We start from the raw sequence: 21,380 nt of genomic DNA on the forward strand, positions 1-21,380 counted from the left end.
TGACCCTTGATTATCCAGCACTTAGTTCTGCAATCGCATTAAGTCAAAAATGATATCCATGTTGGATGGATATTGTGTTTGATATCTTATAGGCAAGGTCATGTCAGTAACATGCATTAAACATATGGTTTATAGGTGCTTCAGATGATTGGTTGTTAGAATCAAGTCATATATCAAGCAGTGTACCAGGCCCACAGTAATTGTAATCAAGGATGTGTTTTTCACTTGGATATTTACTACATGGTGTTCCTGGTAACTTCATCAATGCAGCTGCGATATTGCTGCTAACTTCTTTTTAAACCTTGCACATATGCAGCCAATGGAACAGGAAGTTCCTGTCAACATGAACTTTTTTGCTTCACATCAAACACAAGCTCCAGTAATTGCTGCTCATCTATTATGTGTTTGAACTTGAGTTGGATTTGCAGTATGTGTTGCTATGGAGACATGATTGTATTATATACTGTATTATTCAATATCATGAAGAAAAAGGAAATTCACAAATGCTTTCAGAAGAAAAGAAAAAAACTTTTCCATCATGGACTTCTCTGCATAGGCAACATGATGCAAATCATCCAAGCATGATGATCTATTTCCAGACTCAGTTCATGTGCCCTAATCATTGGCCCTGCTGAATTGTTGAATATGATTTTACAATGGTTGATGTGGGATCAGTAATTGCATTTGACTGAGCAGGTGTTGACCAGCCATGCTGTAATGTTTTGAAAGATTTTATAAAAGCATTAAGTGACAATACCAAGATGACTTTGTCATCCACTGTCAATCTCTTTTCCATCATCAATGAAGCATCTGCCATTGATAATTTGGATGCAGATGAAAACAGTCTTGTAGCATACGATGATATGATGCTTGAGAATCAAGTCCTGCACAAATATTTTTACATGGCCGACACAAAAACACCACTGTCATCTATTTCATTTGATGATATGTGCATGTGCCTAGAACAGTTTGTGGTATTTGCAACATGTTGATGATATTTTGTGGAATTGATGCTGATAGCCTTGGAAGCATTCATTGGATGTGGTGTGCTGCCGATCACATGTGGGATGAATTTTGAGATATGTTTGCACTGATCACAAAAGATCCATATAGTTTTCTCACCATTTATTTGACTGGAACTTGACAGGGTTGAATATCATGCAGGTTTGGATGCATCAATTTAACAATATAAACATATAAAACATCTGCCAGTGATGTCATTTAAGAGTAGATGAGCAACATTGGGACAGGTGGTAGTGCTAAACGGGAACAGATGAACCGGGTCCAGTTCATAAGATAGCTAAGTGCACCAAGGATATTAAAAAGGCAACATAAGTAACTGCAAAGACTATTGGATACTTGCCACAGACAGTGTGTGTGTGTGTGATTTGGATTTTGAATGTAGTTTTAACAATTTTTCAGTCATATTGCTACAATGTCTGCAGTGTGACAGTTTATAGTGATGTCTAGCACTGGGGCATCATGTAGCATGATGTCCCACCCAGTCACATTATCCTGACACCAGGCTGACCAGTCCTAACACTAACCTCTTAATGGTGAGTGCCAAATGTGGCAGCTGTTAGTATGACTCAGCCGGGGGTGGAACCACAGACAGTTGGGATGTCAAAGAAGACATTAGGGAAACATGAGAAGTCATTTGTGTACTTGCAAAAGTCACCCATTTACTTCATGAAGACATTAAAGTGGCATTGCTAAAATATCAGACCCTCTGCCCTAATGCACATCACAGTTGCCAGCAATGCCTCAATACTTTAATGAAATAGTTCACCAGGTGAACGATTATGTGGGTCAGCCAAACCCATATATACTCTATTTTATGTTCCAGGCTAGTTCCCATTTTTCGATATCATTAGTACCATGTGTCCTACATCCACCCTTGATTTTCTTGACAGCCCTAGGAATAGTATTTAAATATATTAGTAAGCAATGTGCATAGTTCTGCTTGTCAAAGATTACATTAGTGAATATTAAATTATATTGCAAGTTCATGTTCACCTAAAGAGCAATTGTGCATTTCAGGCAACATTTAAATAGTTGAGCTTTTTTTAAGAAGATCAGAAAAAAATATTAAAATAAAGCTGTCTAATAAAAATCATCTATTTTAATATCACCATTTATCACTCTTCAATTTAATGCTGAAATATATTACCAGCTTTGTCATATTATGTAATTAATGAGTAAAAGGTCAAGGTGACCATCTATATGTACATGTATTATTACAGAAAAAGAGATTTAAATGGCAAACATTACCTAAAATTCCTCCCAGAAGACATATAATTTAAAACTAAAGTAAGGTAGACATAAGTCCATTAAAATGCAAAATTTGAACTTTCAAAACATTCACTGAAAGAAATTAGTGGGATGCAAAGTCATGAGAGGTCATCACCATTAAGCATGGTGGAAGAGAAGTAAGTGATCAGATCTGAAACATTCAAAACACAGCTAGGAAATATCATATTGCTTACTATAATTACTCTATAAATGGTAAATTGTATAAATTTTATATATGTATTGCTTCGATACATACATACATACACACACATATACATACATACATACATACACACACATACACACACACACATACATACACACACATATACATACATACATACATACATACATACATACATACATACATACATACATACATACATACATACATACATACATACTTACATACATCTTATCACATTATACACTACCACAGTAACTGTCACTCAGTCAAAATTACATTTCAGGGTCAGCAGACCAACAGGGAGAATACCTCCTCCTCAGTGATTGTTTTGGGGGTGAAGGAGGATTTGGACCCTGCTATGGCAGATAGAGCAATGCCAAATTTATGGGACAATCCAAAACTGAGTATGACACTAGATTTATATGCAAAGGCAGTGCCAGTTTTCAGTGAGGATGATAAAACCAAACCAATAGGTGTTGGGGCAGAATGGAGTTTTAATATTTCTTATCCACTTCCTATGGGTCAAGCACAATACATGTCAGCAGGAAACTTTGGAAAACACTTCCATAGTAGTATTGAGAATTTCAAGTAAGTACTTTGTTATTACTCTTGTACTATGTTATACATAGCTATATTTATAATATGGAATGAATTGCTATTGTTAACTATCTATAGTACCGGTATATAACTAATTTTCTCAAGTTTCTGAATATTGTAGATGTAATATTCTGAATATTGCAACTGAGTTATATATATATATATATATATATATATATATATATATATATATATATATATATATATATATATATATAATGAGTGTACTTTGCTATTATTTGTATTTTTATTCAGTGATAATTTGTAGAAAAAATCTTATACTGACTTGACTTGTCTTCATACAAAATCTGTTGACATATATTTTTTCTTCAAAACAAATTTTAACAATATTTCAGATATTGGTTTGAAGTCAATGAAAAGACAGTGATCCACAGAATGAAGCCATCAACTGCTATGACAGTGCCTCCTATAGAAAGAGCTTTACTGTTTTATCTCCATCGGAAAAAGGGCCGATGTTTTGACTATAAATTCAAACTAAACACCTGTCTTATGAAAATCAGTTATAAGATTTTATATGATAGACAACCAAAAGAAGAGGAAGGGACTTCTCAGACACATGTCAAATTATGCATTGATTCAGCAGTACCATTTTTCAACTATAACCAGGAAGGTAAGGAGGTGGGAGAGAAGATTTCATCACTATATATAAATGAATCATATCATGATGTTTGCCTCTGCTGGCATGAGATCGTTTCTGTTGTTTGTAACAGAACAGATTTATATCAGAACAAGTTTTTAATGAATTGTGATATAGCTAGATGGGTACCTCTAATGGAAACAGCTAACAAAGATAATTTAATATTGTTTTTAATTGTTTCAAATGATAATACAAAACTATCTAAATACAGTTTGTATTGCGACATTATTGATGTGGAAAAACCATTTCTGAGTATAAATTACCATAGGTGGTGGTGGGGGGAGAAGAGAAACAAGCTTGAAGAAAAATATTGGAAACTATTTCAGACTTGAATTGTATGCATTTATGACATAAAGAGTAAAATGGTTAAAACAATACTGGCAATATAATTATTACTGTTTCCTAATTAGAGTTGAATGGAGGATAACCAAAGTGATCCCTTTTTTGTCTAAAGTCCTAAAAGTAGGGAAAGAGAAAATAACCTATGCCATACTAGTCTAGGACTAGGATTGTTCATGTGATGGGAGATTCATTTGAAGCATGAAATATAACCAAATTAACTGCTGGTTTGACTTTTATACCTGACCAGAGCAGTGAATTTGACACACCTCCAGCACAAGTCAGTCAGAAAACCACTTACAAAACATGAGGTAAGGGGATATAGCTAAAGAAGGTATATGATCCATATCCATAGATGTGATATAATGTTTGCAGATATGACTTTATGTTCTGTTATACCTCAAAATAGCACCTATAATTTGTTCCATTTTTTATTTCAAATGCATCAAAAATGGCATATACACTTAATGCAGCACCCAGATATATCCACATGGCACATTCTAATTAAGTGTTTTTAAGTTAATAAAACTTGTAAATCAAATTCATCATCAATTATATATTATACTTTAATGTTTTATAACAAAATAGTTTACAATACCTATCATAGCATTATTCATATTATTCATATTTATGTCATACAAAGACATCATGTTGAGTTAGTCTTATCTGCCTACAATGACTCATATTTATGTCATACAAAGACATCATGCTGAGTTAGTCTTATCTGCCTACAATGACTCATATTTATGTCATACAAAGACATCATGCTGAGTTAGTCTTATCTGCCTACAATGACTCATATTTATGTCATACAAAGACATCATGCTGAGTTAGTCTTATCTGCCTACAATGACTCATATTTATGTCATACAAAGACATCATGCTGAGTTAGTCTTATCTGTCTACAATGACTCATATTTGCCCAGCACAATAGTTATTTTTTTACATTGATTCAATATTTCTCTCACCAATCAATGTATTTATTCTTTAATTTAATATCATCAAATTCAGTGTTTAATTTTTAATTTATTACACATTTAAATTAAAGGATCATATTGGCAAAAGTAATGTCATATCTGCAGATATGACTCATATGCTTATTTTAGTTATACCAGGCAATTATGAGTTCAAAGGAAGTTAAACTTTCAACACAGAGGAAACAGAATGATACTTTTTTAAAATTTGTACTTTATAAGCAAAATGATAAAAATGACTGTGTGAAAGAATTTGTATGTCCTTCCATAATCTATTATTTGACACTTTAACATTTTTTCTTTTAAAGTCCATCTTGTAGTTCCAATAAAAGTATGCAACATTCAGATACAGGTGTCCACAGACTTATGTGATTTTGAATTACATGAATTTCATGTTAATGCAATTTCATACAAATTTAAAAAAAATAAATTCTATGTGATGTCTAAAAGATAATGACAACTATTTGTCTTAAAGATAAAAATTAGGATTCACAAATGGCTAAACTAAATGGCATTAAAGTTAATTTGAATTATGTATTTTTGAATGAAAATTAATTTCATTGAAACCAAAAATTGATTTCAAGTTTTGCATCCACTGTTGGAAATGCACCTGTTGTGTGCTGCACCTAGTCTCAAGCAATGCAAATGAACTGCATTTTTCTTTGTTATATTTCAGAGAATTTCATTTTCCAAGATAAGCAGTTTAAACATGTACTGAGAATAGATCATTCCTATGGCTATGTGAACCTAGACACCATAATTGATACTTCCAGGCCAATTTTCCATGCTACACAGGTTGGAAATATGTCTTTGCATGTGAGTAATGTCCATTGTATGGTTATATAATAATTAAATTGCCAAACATGACCTGTGTTATCTGACTTTTGTCTGCAAAGAATGTGGTAGACATAGGGATTATTTTTTCAACAGCATTGTCACTAACATCATCATCATCATTGTTGGTGTAAGTGTCAATATTAACGTTTTGCAGTTAGCTCATTTTCTCTAAAGCTGTTGAAGGTTATATCATAAAATTTAATGTGTCTTTTTAATCTTGGGAGGTTCTTTTCACCATGGCCAAAAGTAGGTTAAAGTGACCTGCTTTTTAGACTCCACTATTTAGATTTAATTGCTGCATCTAGCTCAGTTTTTCTGACACTGTTGTAATATACAATCATGAAACTTGATGGATGTCTTCGTCTTAGAGGATATTACTCACCAAAAGCCAAAATAGGTTATATTGACATATTCTCATATTCTGCTGATCATGTTAATGGTATTGAACCATGAATGAGCACAACAGACATTCTCCCAAACCAAAATGTAGCTGAGGTACATAAAAGATCCCTTGAAAGCTCAACCAAGGTGCAAGGCTCATTAAATTCTTGCACTAGCTCAGTTTCTCAACAATTATGAAACATGAGTTAGGACTCATTGATCTTAAACTAAGTCACAGAAAAAGCAAAACCAACATGTTAAGTAAAATTCAACAAATAGTTTAATTCCCTAGAGTACAAAGTAAAAATGTAAATGGAGTGAACAGTGTTGTGAATGAATTCTAAAATTATCCTTAAACTTTTATCACAAGTCCAAAGGTATGGAGTGTTCCAAATGAAGGCTAGGTCATGAATGTGCTGACATATCAATAGCCTTGAATGATCTGATGTGCCAATAGTCTTGATGTATCACAATGATATCATCCAGAATATCTTTTAATGAATTTTAAAAAATCCTAAAATAGTGTTTATGTCCAAAATATCAATGAGTACTTTGTAATTCTAATGAATGATTTTTAAAGTAAAGATTCCTCTGAAATTATATCAGAACACAGCGGTAAATACTTCTGCAGACTGAAATTACAAGGAAGAATGAATAATCTTGTTTATCTCAAACTTGTATACATCCCCTCTTGACCTATATTGCAATAACCTTTTCTGACAAAAAATCCATCATGTTAACAGAAAATTACCAGAAACTTTGAACAAATTCATTTCTAGAATCTATTATGGTCATTATCAAAGCTGGGTCTTGAACTCAAACCCAAGTAAACAACCTTTTTATAGCTTACCAATGAGACACATAAGAGCAGTCAGGTTGACATCTATCCTTACTTACAGACAAAGGTCAAGCACACTATAGAAAGTAATGTATATAACACTTGGTTCATGTATTTATTTTGAACCTACTTCTCACCAGACCAAAAATTAAGCTCATTGTTACCAATATTTCTTGCTCTAGCAAATCTGCAACTGTTTTGGATTATATCATTGCACAGCATGTGAGACAGACAGTAGTATTTAATTATTTTTGTTATCTTCAGAAATGATAGGCTTAATGTATATATGTGTGTACATATGTGTGACATATTTATTTTTAATTAAAGCATAGAAACATATGTTTGAATAGTTGTAACATTATTTTCATCATTTATCGTTGTGCATTCATATTTTTAATACTTATTTTGATTTGTTTGTTTTTGTACTTTATGTCCCCCCCCATATGAAATAATGTACATGGAAGTTACAGCTATCACTACATCTATCTAAATGTAATCATTTTTATTCCCAGAGAATAACTCTGAAATCATTCAAGATAGTATGTGAAACTTTGTACAGTGATTAAACTAGTGGTTTAGATGTGCCCTTTGTTTTTTCACTTCTTTGGTTTAAATATTTTAAATATTTTTGTCCATTTTTCTGTCAATCCATCCATCCATCCATTATGTGACTATTGTTTCCATGGCAAAATTACAAATCTTTATATCTCTGTGAAATGTGGTATTTTTATTCCCAGAGAATAACTCTGAAATCATTCAAGATAGTATGTGAAACTTTGTACAGTGATTAAACTAGTGGTTTAGATGTGCCATTTGTTTTTTCACTTCTTTGGTTTAAATATTTTAAATATTTTTGTCCATTTTTCTGTCAATCCATCCATCCATCCATTATGTGACTATTGTTTCCATGGCAAAATTACAAATCTTTATATCTCTGTGAAATGTGGTATGCTTATTAGGGTAGTAGTCTTGATGTGCCTTTTGATACAGGTGTCAGGGTAGGAATCTAGATGTGTCATTTGATGCACGTGTCAGGTTAGTAGTTTAAATATGTCTTTTGGTATACATTTTAGAGTAGTAGTCTAGGTGTGCCTTTTGGTACACATGTCAGGGTAGTAGTCTAGGTGTGTCTTTTTGCACACATATTAGGGTAGTAGTCAAGGTGTGCCTTTTGGTACACATATTAGGGAAGTAGTCTAGATGTGCCTTTGATACACATAATAGGGAAGTACACTAGATGTGTTTTTTGCTACACATTTTAGTCTAGTAGTCTAGATGTGCCTTTTGGTACACATATTACAGTATTAGTCTAGATGTGTCTTTTGGTACACATATTACAGTAGTAGTCTTTTGGTACACATATTAAGGTAGTTGTCTAGATATATCTTTTGATACACATATTAGGGTAGTAATCTAGGTGTGTCTTTTGATACACATATTACAGGAGTAGTCTTGATGTGTCTTTTTGTACACACTAGGGTAGTAGTCTAGGTGTGTCTTTGGTACACATATTAGGGTAGTAGTCTAGGTGTGTCTTTTGATACACATATTAGGGTAGTAGTCTAGGTGTGTCTTTTGATACACATATTAGGGTAGTAGTCTAGGTGTGTCTTTTGGTACACATATTACAGTATTAGTCTAGATGTGTCTTTTGGTACACATATTACAGTAGTAGTCTTTTGGTACACATATTAGGGTAGTTGTCTAGATGTATCTTTTGATACACATATTAGGGTAGTAATCTAGGTGTGTCTTTTGATACACATATTACAGGAGTAGTCTTGATGTGACTTTTTGTACACACTAGGGTAGTAGTCTAGATGTGTCTTTTGGTACACATATTAGGGTAGTAGTCTAGGTGTATCTTTTGATACACATATTACAGGAGTAGTCTTGATGTGACTTTTTGTACACACTAGGGTAGTAGTCTAGATGTGTCTTTTGGTACACATATTAGGATAGTAGTTTAGATGTATCTTTTGGTACACATATTAGGGTAGTAGTCAAGGTGTGTCTTTTGATACACATATTAGGGTAGTAGTCTTGATGTCTCTTTTGTACACATTAGGGTAGTAGTCTAGATGTATCTTTGGTACACATATTAGGATAGTAGTTTAGATGTATCTTTTGGTACACATATTAGGGTAGTAGTCTAGGTGTGTCTTTTGATACACATATTACAGTAGTAGTCTTGATGTCTCTTTTGTACACATTAGGGTAGTAGTCTAGATTTGTCTTTTGGTACACATATTAGGGTAGTAGTGTAGATGTCTTTTAGTACACATATTACAGTAGTAGTTTAAATGTGTCCTTTGGTACACATATTACAGTAGTAGTCTAGATGTGTCTTTTTGTACACAATAGGGTAGTAGTCTAGATGTGTCTTTTGGTACACATATTAAAGTAGTAGTCTAGATGTCTTTTTGGTACACATATTACAGTAGTAGTCTTGATGTGTCTTTTGTACACATTAGGGTAGTAGTCTAGGTGTGTCTTTTGATACACATATTAGGGTAGCAGTGTAGATGTGTCTTTTGGTACACATTAAATTAGTAGTCTAAAATGCATCTTTTGGTACACATATTAGAGTAGTAGTCTAGGTGTGTCTTTTGGTGCACATATTACGGCAGTAGTCAAGGTGTGTCTTTTGGTACACATATTAGGGTAGTAGTCTAGGTGTGTCATTTGGTACACATATTAGGGTAGTAGTCTAGATGTATCTTTGGTACACATATTAGGGTTGTAATCTAGATGTGTCTTTTGGTACACATATTAGGGTAGTAGTCTAGGTGTGTCTTTTGATACACATATTATAGTAGTAGTCTTGATGTGTCTTTTTGTACACACTGGGGTAGTAGTCTAGATGTGTCTTTTGGTACACATATTAGGGTAGTAGTCTAGATGTGTCTTTTGGTACACATATTAGGGTAGTAGTCTAGATGTGTCTTTTGGTACACATATTAGGGTAGTAGTCTAGATGTGTCTTTTGGTACACATATTAGGGTAGTAGTCTAGATGTGTCTTTTGGTACACATATTAGGGTAGTAGTCTAGGTGTGTCTTTTGATACACATATTATAGTAGTAGTCTTGATGTGTCTTTTTGTACACACTGGGGTAGTAGTCTAGATGTGTCTTTTGGTACACATATTAGGGTAGTAGTCTAGATGTGTCTTTTGGTACACATATTAGGGTAGTAGTCTAGATGTGTCTTTTGGTACACATATTAGGGTAGTAGTCTAGATGTGTCTTTTGGTACACATATTAGGGTAGTAGTCTAGATGTGTCTTTTGGTACACATATTAGGGTAGTAGTCTAGGTGTGTCTTTTGATACACATATTATAGTAGTAGTCTTGATGTGTCTTTTTGTACACACTGGGGTAGTAGTCTAGATGTGTCTTTTGGTACACATATTAGGGTAGTAGTCTAGATGTGTCTTTTGGTACACATATTAGGGTAGTAGTCTAGATGTGTCTTTTGGTACACATATTAGGGTAGTAATCTAGATGTGTCTTTTGGTACACATATTAGGGTAGTAGTCTAGATGTGTCTTTTGGTACACATATTAGGGTAGTAGTCTAGGTGTGTCTTTTGATACACATATTACAGTTACTGTAGTAGTCTTGATGTGTCTTTTTGTACACACTAGGTTAGTAGTCTAGATGTGTCTTTAGGTACAAATATTAGGGTAGTAGTGTAGATGTGTCTTTTGGTTCAGATATTACAGTAGTAGTTTAAATGTTTGTTTTGGTACACAATGTTCTTCAGTTTCAATATTTGATATCAGTAATACCATACCTGTTGCTATTGCATAGCTGTTACTTATCTAGGAGGAAAATACCCTGCAAATCTGATGGAAAAATTCATCCTTCCATTAGGGTGAACCAGAAGATTTGAGAACGCGGATTGCCCATTGGACACCATGCACCATTGCCAATGCATACTTCTGCTTTCATTCTTTTCTCCAGTGACCTCTTTTAATGTCCAACTTCATTTATGCCAGGAATGTTTAGCCATCATTTTGTGGGTCAGCAAGTGATTTCACTACTTATTTTGCCTGCTTAATCTTCTTAAATATAAGGACTATACTCTACTAAAGTTTTATCACTGTTTAATTAGCCCATTTAGGAGGTTTTAGCAATTAGTTGTGATGTACAGCTTTGAATTTTATTTTGAGCGTGTTACTCCTTCACAGGGTGTTGGTGTTTCAAAATTGGTTATGCTTTTTCTACATATAGGTAGGTATTTTGTTTAAATTTACCTTTGCATAATTGCAGTCTTCAGGCTTGCTTTTATCCATTTTATTCCTTGTGAATCATTTTATTCACCTTAACTATATTGTGAATTGTGCTAATTTTATACATGGCAAACATGTTGCACACCATCATTTTGCCTTCATATCTTGTTGTCAGCTTCAAGCTCAGTTTTTGTTTTAATTTTAGTTCATATCACCTTCCTCATTTTTTACATTAATTATTAGCAATTGTAACCTACTGTTTTCTATTTGAGTAGTCTCTTGCTTTATTAAAGCCTAAATTGACCTGCTTATACTTCAATTTTCTGTTCTGAGCTTAGCAGTGCTTCATATTTAGCATTTAAACTTATTGGAAACCTACTTTGGTGACTTTCATTGAAATTAGTATATTAGAATAGATTTAGTCTATGCATTACATTATGTATACATTTTGTGAATGGAATTTTTTTGTAAAAGAAAATCTTTTCAGATTTACACAGGAATAATGTGTGAGAAAGACCCCCCCCCCTGCTTATCTTGCACACACTGCAAAAAGACAGATGTTAATTGTACTTTCTGTAGCATATGCTCAGATGTCATCTTGGATCTTGCAAAGTACATGTGCTTATGAAGAGGGAAAAGGTATTTTTGTCTTAAATGGATGGAGAGTGAGTTGTGACCTCCAATTAGGAAGGAGCTACACCCTCCCCATTCTGATTATGTGAGAGCAAAAAGCATGTTTTCACTCTCCCATCAGGGAGAAGAAGCACCCTCTCTCATCCAGAAGGTCAGAGAGTGAGTCATGTCCCTACCCCATTTTCGGGGAGGAGTACTCTCTACTGGCTGACTGTTTGGTAAAGGATGAAATTGATTTGCACCCCTCCATGAGGGGGAGCAGCACCCTTTCAGTTTCTTTTGGCCATTGTCAACAGTAAGAATGAGCCCCAAAGTAAAGGCAGATCTAAGTTATAAATATATCAGGTCTTGGGAAGTCTTCTTTCCTACAAATATGTGTTGCTTGATGGGTCTTTGCCAAATCACCTGAACCTGGACCTGGATATGGGTCACACTGTGGTATGGGGATAGAGTCCCCACCTCTCTCCAGACTGTTGTTTCATCCATTGGGTGACTGTGATTCAGCTTACAGATGCCAGACTAAGAAAGGGTATCCACTTCTATATTAGCTCATCTGTAAGCCAAATAGGAAGATTTTTCATGTAGAACTGAGTCCCCTGGTGGGTCTTTGTCCAATAAATAAGTACCAGGTCCTGGTGATGAGTCATAAGGCACCGAGTATCAGGTACTAATCATTGGAGCCCCTGCAGTATGGGGATAGGATCAAGCCAAGTCCCAACTTCTCTTCAGAATGCCATTTCATCCTATGAAGGGTTTGGAATAAGCTTATGGATGCCATATTAGATAGGGGAACTATCTCTCTTACCTATTATCCATCTTAATCCTTATGAGATGTGGATGTTTGTCTACGGGGAAGCAAGTGGCCCTACCTCTACATGCAGCTATGGTCCTCTGGCCCTTGGCCATATTGTAGTGTAGTCATTGCTTCAGGCTGTGGACCTACATCATCTTACATAATTAGGTCAGAAAAGAGGGAAGGTGATTGACCTTCTCCCAAACACTCTAAATGTGTGGAAGAAAGCTCTCATCCACCAAGTCCACTCCTAAGAACAGTACATTAGTTCTGTGGGAGGAGTTACTGGTTCCAATTCCTCTTCCCTCAAGTTTCTCCCATGACAGAGTGAGTGGGATAAAGATGTCATTTTCACCCTTGTCCGTATGCACAATTTTGTTATAGAACAGGATAATGTGGTATCCCTACCTTAGGGTTCCCTGCTCCATCTAATTTCATCTGTTCATATGTTAATATCAGTCTGCAGATATGATTAATGCTGTGTTTGGATATAATTTGAGAGGAAACTTTTGTTTGGATTATTCATAAGAATTACACAGTGCTCACTGGACTAATATTGTATAATGGCACTATTGTGAATTTATTCAAAGGAGTTATGTACAATGCCATTGTGATACATCATAACTGTTGTCAGACAAGTACATTTGAGGATCTTGAATTCATTCAGAACATTCAATTCTTTTGGAAATGTGTAGACTTTTTAGGATCATTTTGGATTTAATTCATAATGATAAAATAATAATATATCATAATTCCTCTTAAGATTTCATTTTATAACTTTGATAACAAAATTACATTTTTTTAAAGTTTTGCAGAACTTGGTTTTGCTTCTTTCTGGTACTTAGTTGATGACCACAGAGTTGTAACAGAACATGGGGCTAATCCAGAATACAAATTTCAGAAATATTTCAGAGAAATTGTTTTGAAATTTAAATTACTTTTGGAGTTTTCTTTGTCCCTGATATTTTGATTTTACATGTCATCTAGAGTGGAGAGTTTTATTTCAAACCCTACCCAGGAAGGGTTAGAGTCCTTAGAAAAGGAGAAGTTACTTCAACTTGACAAATAACATTATATTTCAGAAGTAAACAAGAAATTAAACATATTTTATTCAGTATTTGGTGGAAAAGTAAATTTTTTTTATTCAATTTTGCTTTTATGTTTAATTAGTGATTCTGTATGTGGCACTGAAATGACATTAATAGAATTGAAATTAAAAAACTAAGAAAGCTTCAGCTTAAAAAAGAAATGATGGAAATCCAAAATCATAAGGAGAAATGAGAGAGACCAATGCACATTCAAATTAAAAAGGAAGAAAGAACAATTCATATCTAGAAAGAAGAAAGAGAAAAAGAAGAAATGAGAATGCAGATGCAGAAAGAAGAAAGTGAAATGCAAATGCAAAAAGATGAAATCGTAAATGGAAAATAGCACTAGCATGAAGAAAGCACTCCCCTAATGAAGTTTAGGTTTACCAAGTTATTTACCCCTTTCTAAAGAAAATAGAGAGATAAAAATATTTTCCTCATTTTGAGAAAATAGCTGAAAATTTGAAATGGCCAGGAGAACACTGGACTTTGTATAGATGGCTGTGATGTGTACATACATGATGTCATTATATACAGTAACACCAGGAAAGATCATATGGAAATGATCCAGAAATTCTTTGTTATAATGAATGAGGCAAATGTGACAATTAATTAAACTAAAGGAGAGCTTGGCAAGCCTGTGTTACAGTTTTAGAACATCTTGTTGGACATTACCAGAGCAGATTAATCTTTTGAGGGCTGTCCCTCTAGAGGCAGAAACTCTCTCCAGAGCTTTTCCCCACCATGGCTACTCAGAATTTTTGAGAGCCCATCAACAATGGGCCATTGCATATGTGACAATTAAGTTAAGTAAAGGAGAGCTTGGCAAGCCTGTGTTACATTTTTAGAACATGTGGGATATTACCAGAGCAGATTAATCTTTTGAGGGCTGTCCCTCTAGAGGCAGAAACTCTCTTCAGAGCTTATCCCCTCCATGGCTACTCAGAATATGAGACACCATCAACAATGGACCATTGCATATGTAACAATTAAGTTAAGTAAAGGAGAGCTTGGCAAGCCTGTGTGACATTTTTAGAACATGTGGGATATTACCAGAGCAAATTAAGACTCTTTTGAGGGCTGTCCCTGTAGAGGCAGAAACTCTCTTCAGAGCTTATCCCCCTCCATGGCTACTCAGAACCAGAGAGACCATCAACAATGGACCATTGCATCTGCTTTTGGCTCATCAACACCAGATAAGAAACAAAAGCATCCTGATTATCCTATGGGTCCATAGGTTAAATTTTTTAAAGCTGCCCATGCAGCTGCAGTGAAAGCAACATCCACATTTCAGAGAACCTACTCAGCAGGTGGGCCCTTCCCCTTTTCCTAACGACAAGGGTGGTCAGCCTTCAGGAATGCTCTCTCTCAAGAAGAGTATACCTCTTCCTTGGTTCCTGTTGATGCCAGGACCACTCCGGTGGCCTAGTGGTTAGAGTGTCTGCCTTGGAAGTGGGAGGTCATTGGTTTGAACCCTGGCCAAATCATACCAAAGACTTACAAAAATGGTACTCACAGCTGCCTTGCTAGATGCTCAGCATTAAGAGCTTAGTGTTAGGGCTGGTAGGCCTGGTGTCAGGATAACGTGACTGGGTGGGACATCATGCTACATGTCTGCAGCATGATGCCCCAGTGCTAGACATCACTATAAACTGCCACACTGCTGACATCATAGTGATATGACTGAAAAATTGTTAAAGCTACGTTAAAAATCCAAATCACATAACACACACACATACACACACTGTTGATGCCAGACTATATTTCTTTAGAGAGGCTTGGTCTGGCCATAATTTTTGAAGGTTGGATTCTTTCTATCCCAAAAGGTGTCTACCAGTTTCAGTTCCAGGACCTCCCTCCCTCTAGTAAGGTTGTTCATTTTCTTCTACCAGTTAAATCAGGTGGCCTTAAAGGAAGAAGTTCACTCTCTTTTTTTGGAAGGGTGCACAGTAAGAGAGTGTTCTATTCCTGGATTTTCCTGATTCCCAAGAAAAGGGGAAAGTCCCTTCTGATTGCTGACATTTCCTCCCTAAACAGATTTTGCTAGAGGAACCATGCACAATGGAGACCACAATCTCAGTCAGGAATACGAGAAGACCTGGCAAGAGGGCAGTCTTTATCGATCTTTAGGATTTATAAGTTCACATCTCTATCTTTCCTCAACACAGAAAGTACCTCCAATTTTGCTGTGATGGGAAATTTTGAAGACTGCTATTTAGTCTAGAGCATTTACTAGGGTCATGGGAGTAGTTGCAGCCTCATAACCCAGAGCATTTACCAGGGTCATGGGAGTAGTTGCAGCCTACTTGAGGTCACTAGGTATCCCAGTTATACAATATTCTGACAATTGGTTGATCAACAAGTATGGCTTACTAAAGTCCCTCATCAAGATGTCTCAATATTGGTCCATAGTGACCAGGCTGGATCATCTGCAAAACTTGAAAAAAAGTCAAAGCTCACTGTATCTCAAGATTTTATTTACAGCATGTGGGAATTAATTTCTCGCAAACATATGATTAGTCCTTGTCCATCTGGACAGATTAGACAAGATCCTTTCCCTGTTGGAGGTAATGAGAATAAACACCATTATGTCATTAAGTTGTTATGAGTATATGCTCTTAAAATAAGTAACAGAAAAGAGTAAAAGACAACACGCTTTGAAATTTTTTACAAATATATATTATTTCCCTCGAATGCAAAGTGAAAATGAGAAGAAAAGAACTTATGGTATGTGAATTAAATCATTAAATAATACAAGAATTACAGACACAAGTCCTAGTAATTTAAAGTCCTAAATAAAACTCAATACAGGTCCCAAAGAAACCCAAAACTGAGGGCAATGATGTGTCTGTTATAGCTTACAGAGTGGTGATGTGTCAACAGTATTTTGTTGAATCACAGTAGTATAATTCCAGGTTTGAAATCTGTATAAATTCTAGTGAGAGTCTCTATGCAAGAATTTTATCAGAGCACTTTCCTGTTTCCAGAGAAAATAATAATTTGATTAAAATAAAATTCAGCCCTCAACCGGTCACAACATAATACAACTTGAAAGTGCTAGATGTTAAAGCACGAATGACAAAGTCTTCACAATCACAAGATTATTTAGTTCTCTACTTGACCTCAGGTCACAATTAGCATTTTCGATTTAAATAAAACAACATTACCTAATGGAAAATAACTTTCTAGAATTATCCTGATGTTTACTAAACAATAACCAGGATCATATATAATTCACTTAGGAAGCTCCAAAACTTTGACCCAGATAAACATATTTAACTCTTCTATTAATAATGATCCTGATATTAAGCCCATAAGAGAATAATTTAGCTACGAATTATTAGTTTAATATGAATAAAATAAAAAAGTGAACTTGGGTCAAACAGAAATGAACTCAAGTTTGGACAAAGTCAAGTCCAACATACAGTGTTACATTACAATAGCATATAATACAACAAAATTAAAATATAACTAACAAACAATTAAATTAAATATACATAACAAAGTCTTTTTCTCGGTTGGCTGTGGGCCTTGACTTCTGCAGGGAAACTTGCTCCCCTAGGCAGACTGCAGTTGCATCCACATTAGTTTCTTCTTTTAGCAGCATGGAAACTGCACAAGTCCCCCTTGAATTCTCTGATTTCTCTGGGTTGAGATTTCCACCATCATCTGAATTGGTGGACAAATGGGACTGCTTTCTGGCCAGAGTCTACCTGCACTCTCCCAAATCACATTCTTACTTGTTTACAGATACATCAGATTCACAGTGGGGTTCTCATCTAGAGCTGGAAGGACTGATTCTTGAGGGTTTATGGTCTTGGAAAGAATCTACCATACACATCACCAATTATAAATGAGGGCAGTGTTCTTAGGCCTTCAAGTATGCATCCGCCAAATAAGAGCTTGCCACATGATGGTCTCCTCTGACAACACATCAGTGTTAGTGTTCCTCAGGAGAAAAGTGCACCTTCTCTCTCTACATGGAGGTTTGCCATGAAGTTAACAACAAACCCACAGTTTACATTTCCCTAGCCCTTGATTAGGAAGCCCAGGCAGAACACTTTCAGCCTGAAATAAGACAAATTATTCTGTTTGTTTACACCTTCACAGCTTTCAGGATGATCCAAGAGGTCATACTCAGTCAGGCACTCCACTGCTCAGTTCATTTTGACACATCTGTGCCCCCAGTGATTCAACGATCTTCTTGAATGCTGGTGGACCAACACAAGACCTTACATCAGAAGAGGGATCTCCACTCACAGCACATCTCCTATACAAGAGCCTCCACCTTTACACTTAGCTCATCTCATATGATCTCTCTTTAAGGGAAAGGTTTTGATAAAATTTAACAAATGCATCATTCAGTTAAGATTGATGTCTAGGGTGTATGATGTAAAAATGGAGAATCTTTTGTGACTGGTGTAGGATAAAACATGTCAGTCCTAGCTGTCCCTCTATTAATGCAGTGGCTGATCTTCTTCTCTTCCTTTTTGAAGAGAAGCATTCATCAGCCTCTTTTTAATGGTTATCAAGCAGCCCTTTCCAACATTCAAATTTTCAAAAGGCCCATCCCTTGGGTCAGATCCTCACTTTGCAGTTTTAAAACTGCAAAGACCTGTGTCTCACTTCTTAATGCCTAAATGGAATCTTTCTTGTGGTCTCTTAATAATTCCATCTATGAATCTTTTGGCAAAGCTTACTTCAAGAATCTTATCCTCAAGAACCCTCAAGACAGTTTTCTTGCTTACCTTTGTGTCTACAAGACAAAGCAGTGAGCTTAATGGCTCTGTCAGGTTCACTAGGAATTATGGTTCAGTTTCATTCCAATGCTAACCAGGTTTTAAGCAAAACAGCTGCTTCCATCTATTCCTGATCAAGAACCCATGTTTCAGCCATATTTGCAATGAGGATGATGAAGATAGGCATTTATCTCCAGCTAAATCATCACTTTTTTATTTGGCAGCCTTTGTAAATAGGAAGCATCTTTTCCCCTAATTTAAGGTTCAAATGAAATCACATAATCCACCATTTCTAGGTGGATTTCATTAAATATTGAGAGAATCTACCAGTCCTTTACCAACAGCGACCCATCTTTCATGAAAATTCAAACCAATGAGATTTGTGCCATTGCTGCCTCATGGGCCTGTCTAACCCATATTTATTTGGAGGATGTGACGAAAACTTTATTTTATGCACTCTCACAATACTTTCTCATTTTACATTTGCCAATTAACCCATCAAAGCAAACACATTTTCTCACTGGTCCCAGTCATCATCAAAGCAAATACATTTTCTCACTGGGCCCAGTCATCATCAAAGAGAAAGTGGCCCATGTGGATCCCATTCCACAGTAATCTCCTGCTCTTCATTGAGGGTGAGTATTCCTTGTGCTTGTTTTTTATCTTCCAGTTATGGGATCATCAGCCTCCCACCAAACTGACAAATTCTGTTGTGCAATAGCAACAGCTATGGTATTACTGATATAAAATGTATTTGGTGGCAGGGTAATCTAATTTTAATGAAGTAATACATACTAGTTGCTTTTGACAGATTCCCTCCTCTGTCCCACACTGATGTCCCACTAAGTTAGGCTGTTTCCTCAAAACAATAAAAGTGGCAAGTATGCATGGGCAATTGAACAGGATGAACCAGGGCAATCCAGTGTTCTGTGATCTTCTGGTTCACCCTAATGGACGACACATTTTCCTAATATGGGCAGGGTATTTTCCTCCAGAAATGTACTAACTATGCCCTAGCAACAGGTAAGAATTACATCACTAAAGTTGGTTTCTCCCCGCCCCTAAAAAGCATTTTTTCAAGATTTTCTTCCATTCGTCTATTCGTCCATCAGAGTTTTTTTTCTAGAGCAAAATTCCAAAACTATTAAATATGTCTGACTGAAAATTGGTACACATCTTATAGGTGTCCATATTTGTCTTCTGTAATTGAATTGTGTGAATTTTTCAGTTTCAGTAATTTTAATGTTTTCTTTTGAAAGCTCTTTCATCCATTGTCCATTTCTGCTACCTTTAACATACTTTTGTTATCATTATATTCCTCTTGAATTACTAGGAGGATTGCCCTGAATTTTTAGACAAATGCATTCATCCCATAGTCAAGTTGGTCCCAAATGAAGATGGTACTTCCCAGACATCTTGTTTTTGCTATTCTTCTTGAAAGGAAAGTCATATTGGCATGATGTTTTCTTATGACTTGTTATGACATCTAGTTACAGTAGTCCCTAAATCCAAATATTACATCTAACATGGCCACATTGGCCAGCTTGAAAATCTTGTTATCACTACTTCTGATTGAATGCTCAGATTGTCATGGGATTTCCAATAAATGACTTCATATAATGTTTTGCTGACACTAAATTAAAGTAGTACTGATCTGACATATGGGTCCATCTTGAAAATCTTATTTTCACTACTCCTTCTAAATTTAAAGTCATTTTGACATGGAATTTTCATCATAAGAGTTCTTTCTTTTATGTCTAGTTAGTCCTAACTGAAAATGTTTCACCCTTAGTATTACTCCTTGGTGGCTATCTTGAAAATATTATCTCTACTTCTCCCAAATGGATGGCTATATCAACATGGAGTTGTCACCAATAGACTTTTGATACGAAGCTGGTCTTGAAAGAAAATGGTGCCAGTCATAGAGCCAATATGACTGCCATGACAAATGTCCTACAAATCTTGTCCCTGAATAGATGATCATTATGACATTGGGTTTTCAACAAAAGACTTCTAATGATGTCTACTTTGCCTTAAATGAATATGGGGTCAAGATGACATCAATATAGGGTCAAGATGACATCAATATGGTGTCAAGATGACATCAATAGGTGGTCAAGATGACATCAATAGGTGGTCAAGATGACATCCAATATGGGGTCAAGATGACATCAATATGGGGTCAAGATGACATCCAATATGGGGTCAAGATGACATCAATATGGGGTCAAGATGACATCAATAGGTGGTCAAGATGACATCAATATGGGGTCAAGATGACATCCAATATGGGGTCAAGATGACATCAATATGGGGTCAAGATGACATCAATAGGTGGTCAAGATGACATCAATAGGTGGTCAAGATGACATCAATATGGGGTCAAGATGACATCAATAGGTGGTCAAGATGACATCCAATATGGGGTCAAGATGACATCAATATGGGGTCAAGATGACATCAATAGGTGGTCAAGATGACATCCAATATGGGGTCAAGATGACATCCAATATGTGCACCACCACAGCAGCTACTTTGAAAAATCTTGTTATTTCTGAAGAATATCAGAGATGGTTTCAACAGTCAGCAGTTAAAAGGAAGAAATAGTCTTTATTTCTTTGAAATTCCTTTCACCCAGTAGAGCAGGCATGTGCAACTTCCTTCAGGGTGCGGGCCATATGAGCAATTTTGAAAGCTACATCCTATTTGGTAGATGGGCGTATAAAAGCAGGTCCCAGGCTGTAGTTATATATGCCTGCAGTAGAGTGTCAGTCCCTTCTAGTGACTC

At 35.6% G+C, this 21,380-nt stretch overlaps 1 protein-coding gene across 1 annotated transcript in view; it reads left to right on the top strand.

Moving 5' to 3' along the window:
• LOC149806893 (uncharacterized) overlaps positions 1 to 21,380 on the top strand; it is a 248,378-nt gene that overhangs the window by 149,598 nt on the left and 77,400 nt on the right. The window contains exons 27-29 of the mRNA XM_089959232.1: positions 2,763 to 3,067; positions 3,433 to 3,707; positions 5,724 to 5,863. Coding sequence (XP_089815358.1) covers positions 2,763 to 3,067; positions 3,433 to 3,707; positions 5,724 to 5,863 — 720 coding nt within the window. The remainder of the gene's footprint in view (positions 1 to 2,762; positions 3,068 to 3,432; positions 3,708 to 5,723; positions 5,864 to 21,380) is intronic.

The sequence above is a fragment of the Sinohyriopsis cumingii genome, chromosome 1 (assembly GCF_028554795.1).
Source record: "Sinohyriopsis cumingii isolate HCF-2022 chromosome 1, ASM2855479v2, whole genome shotgun sequence".
Lineage (NCBI taxonomy): Eukaryota > Metazoa > Mollusca > Bivalvia > Unionida > Unionidae > Sinohyriopsis > Sinohyriopsis cumingii.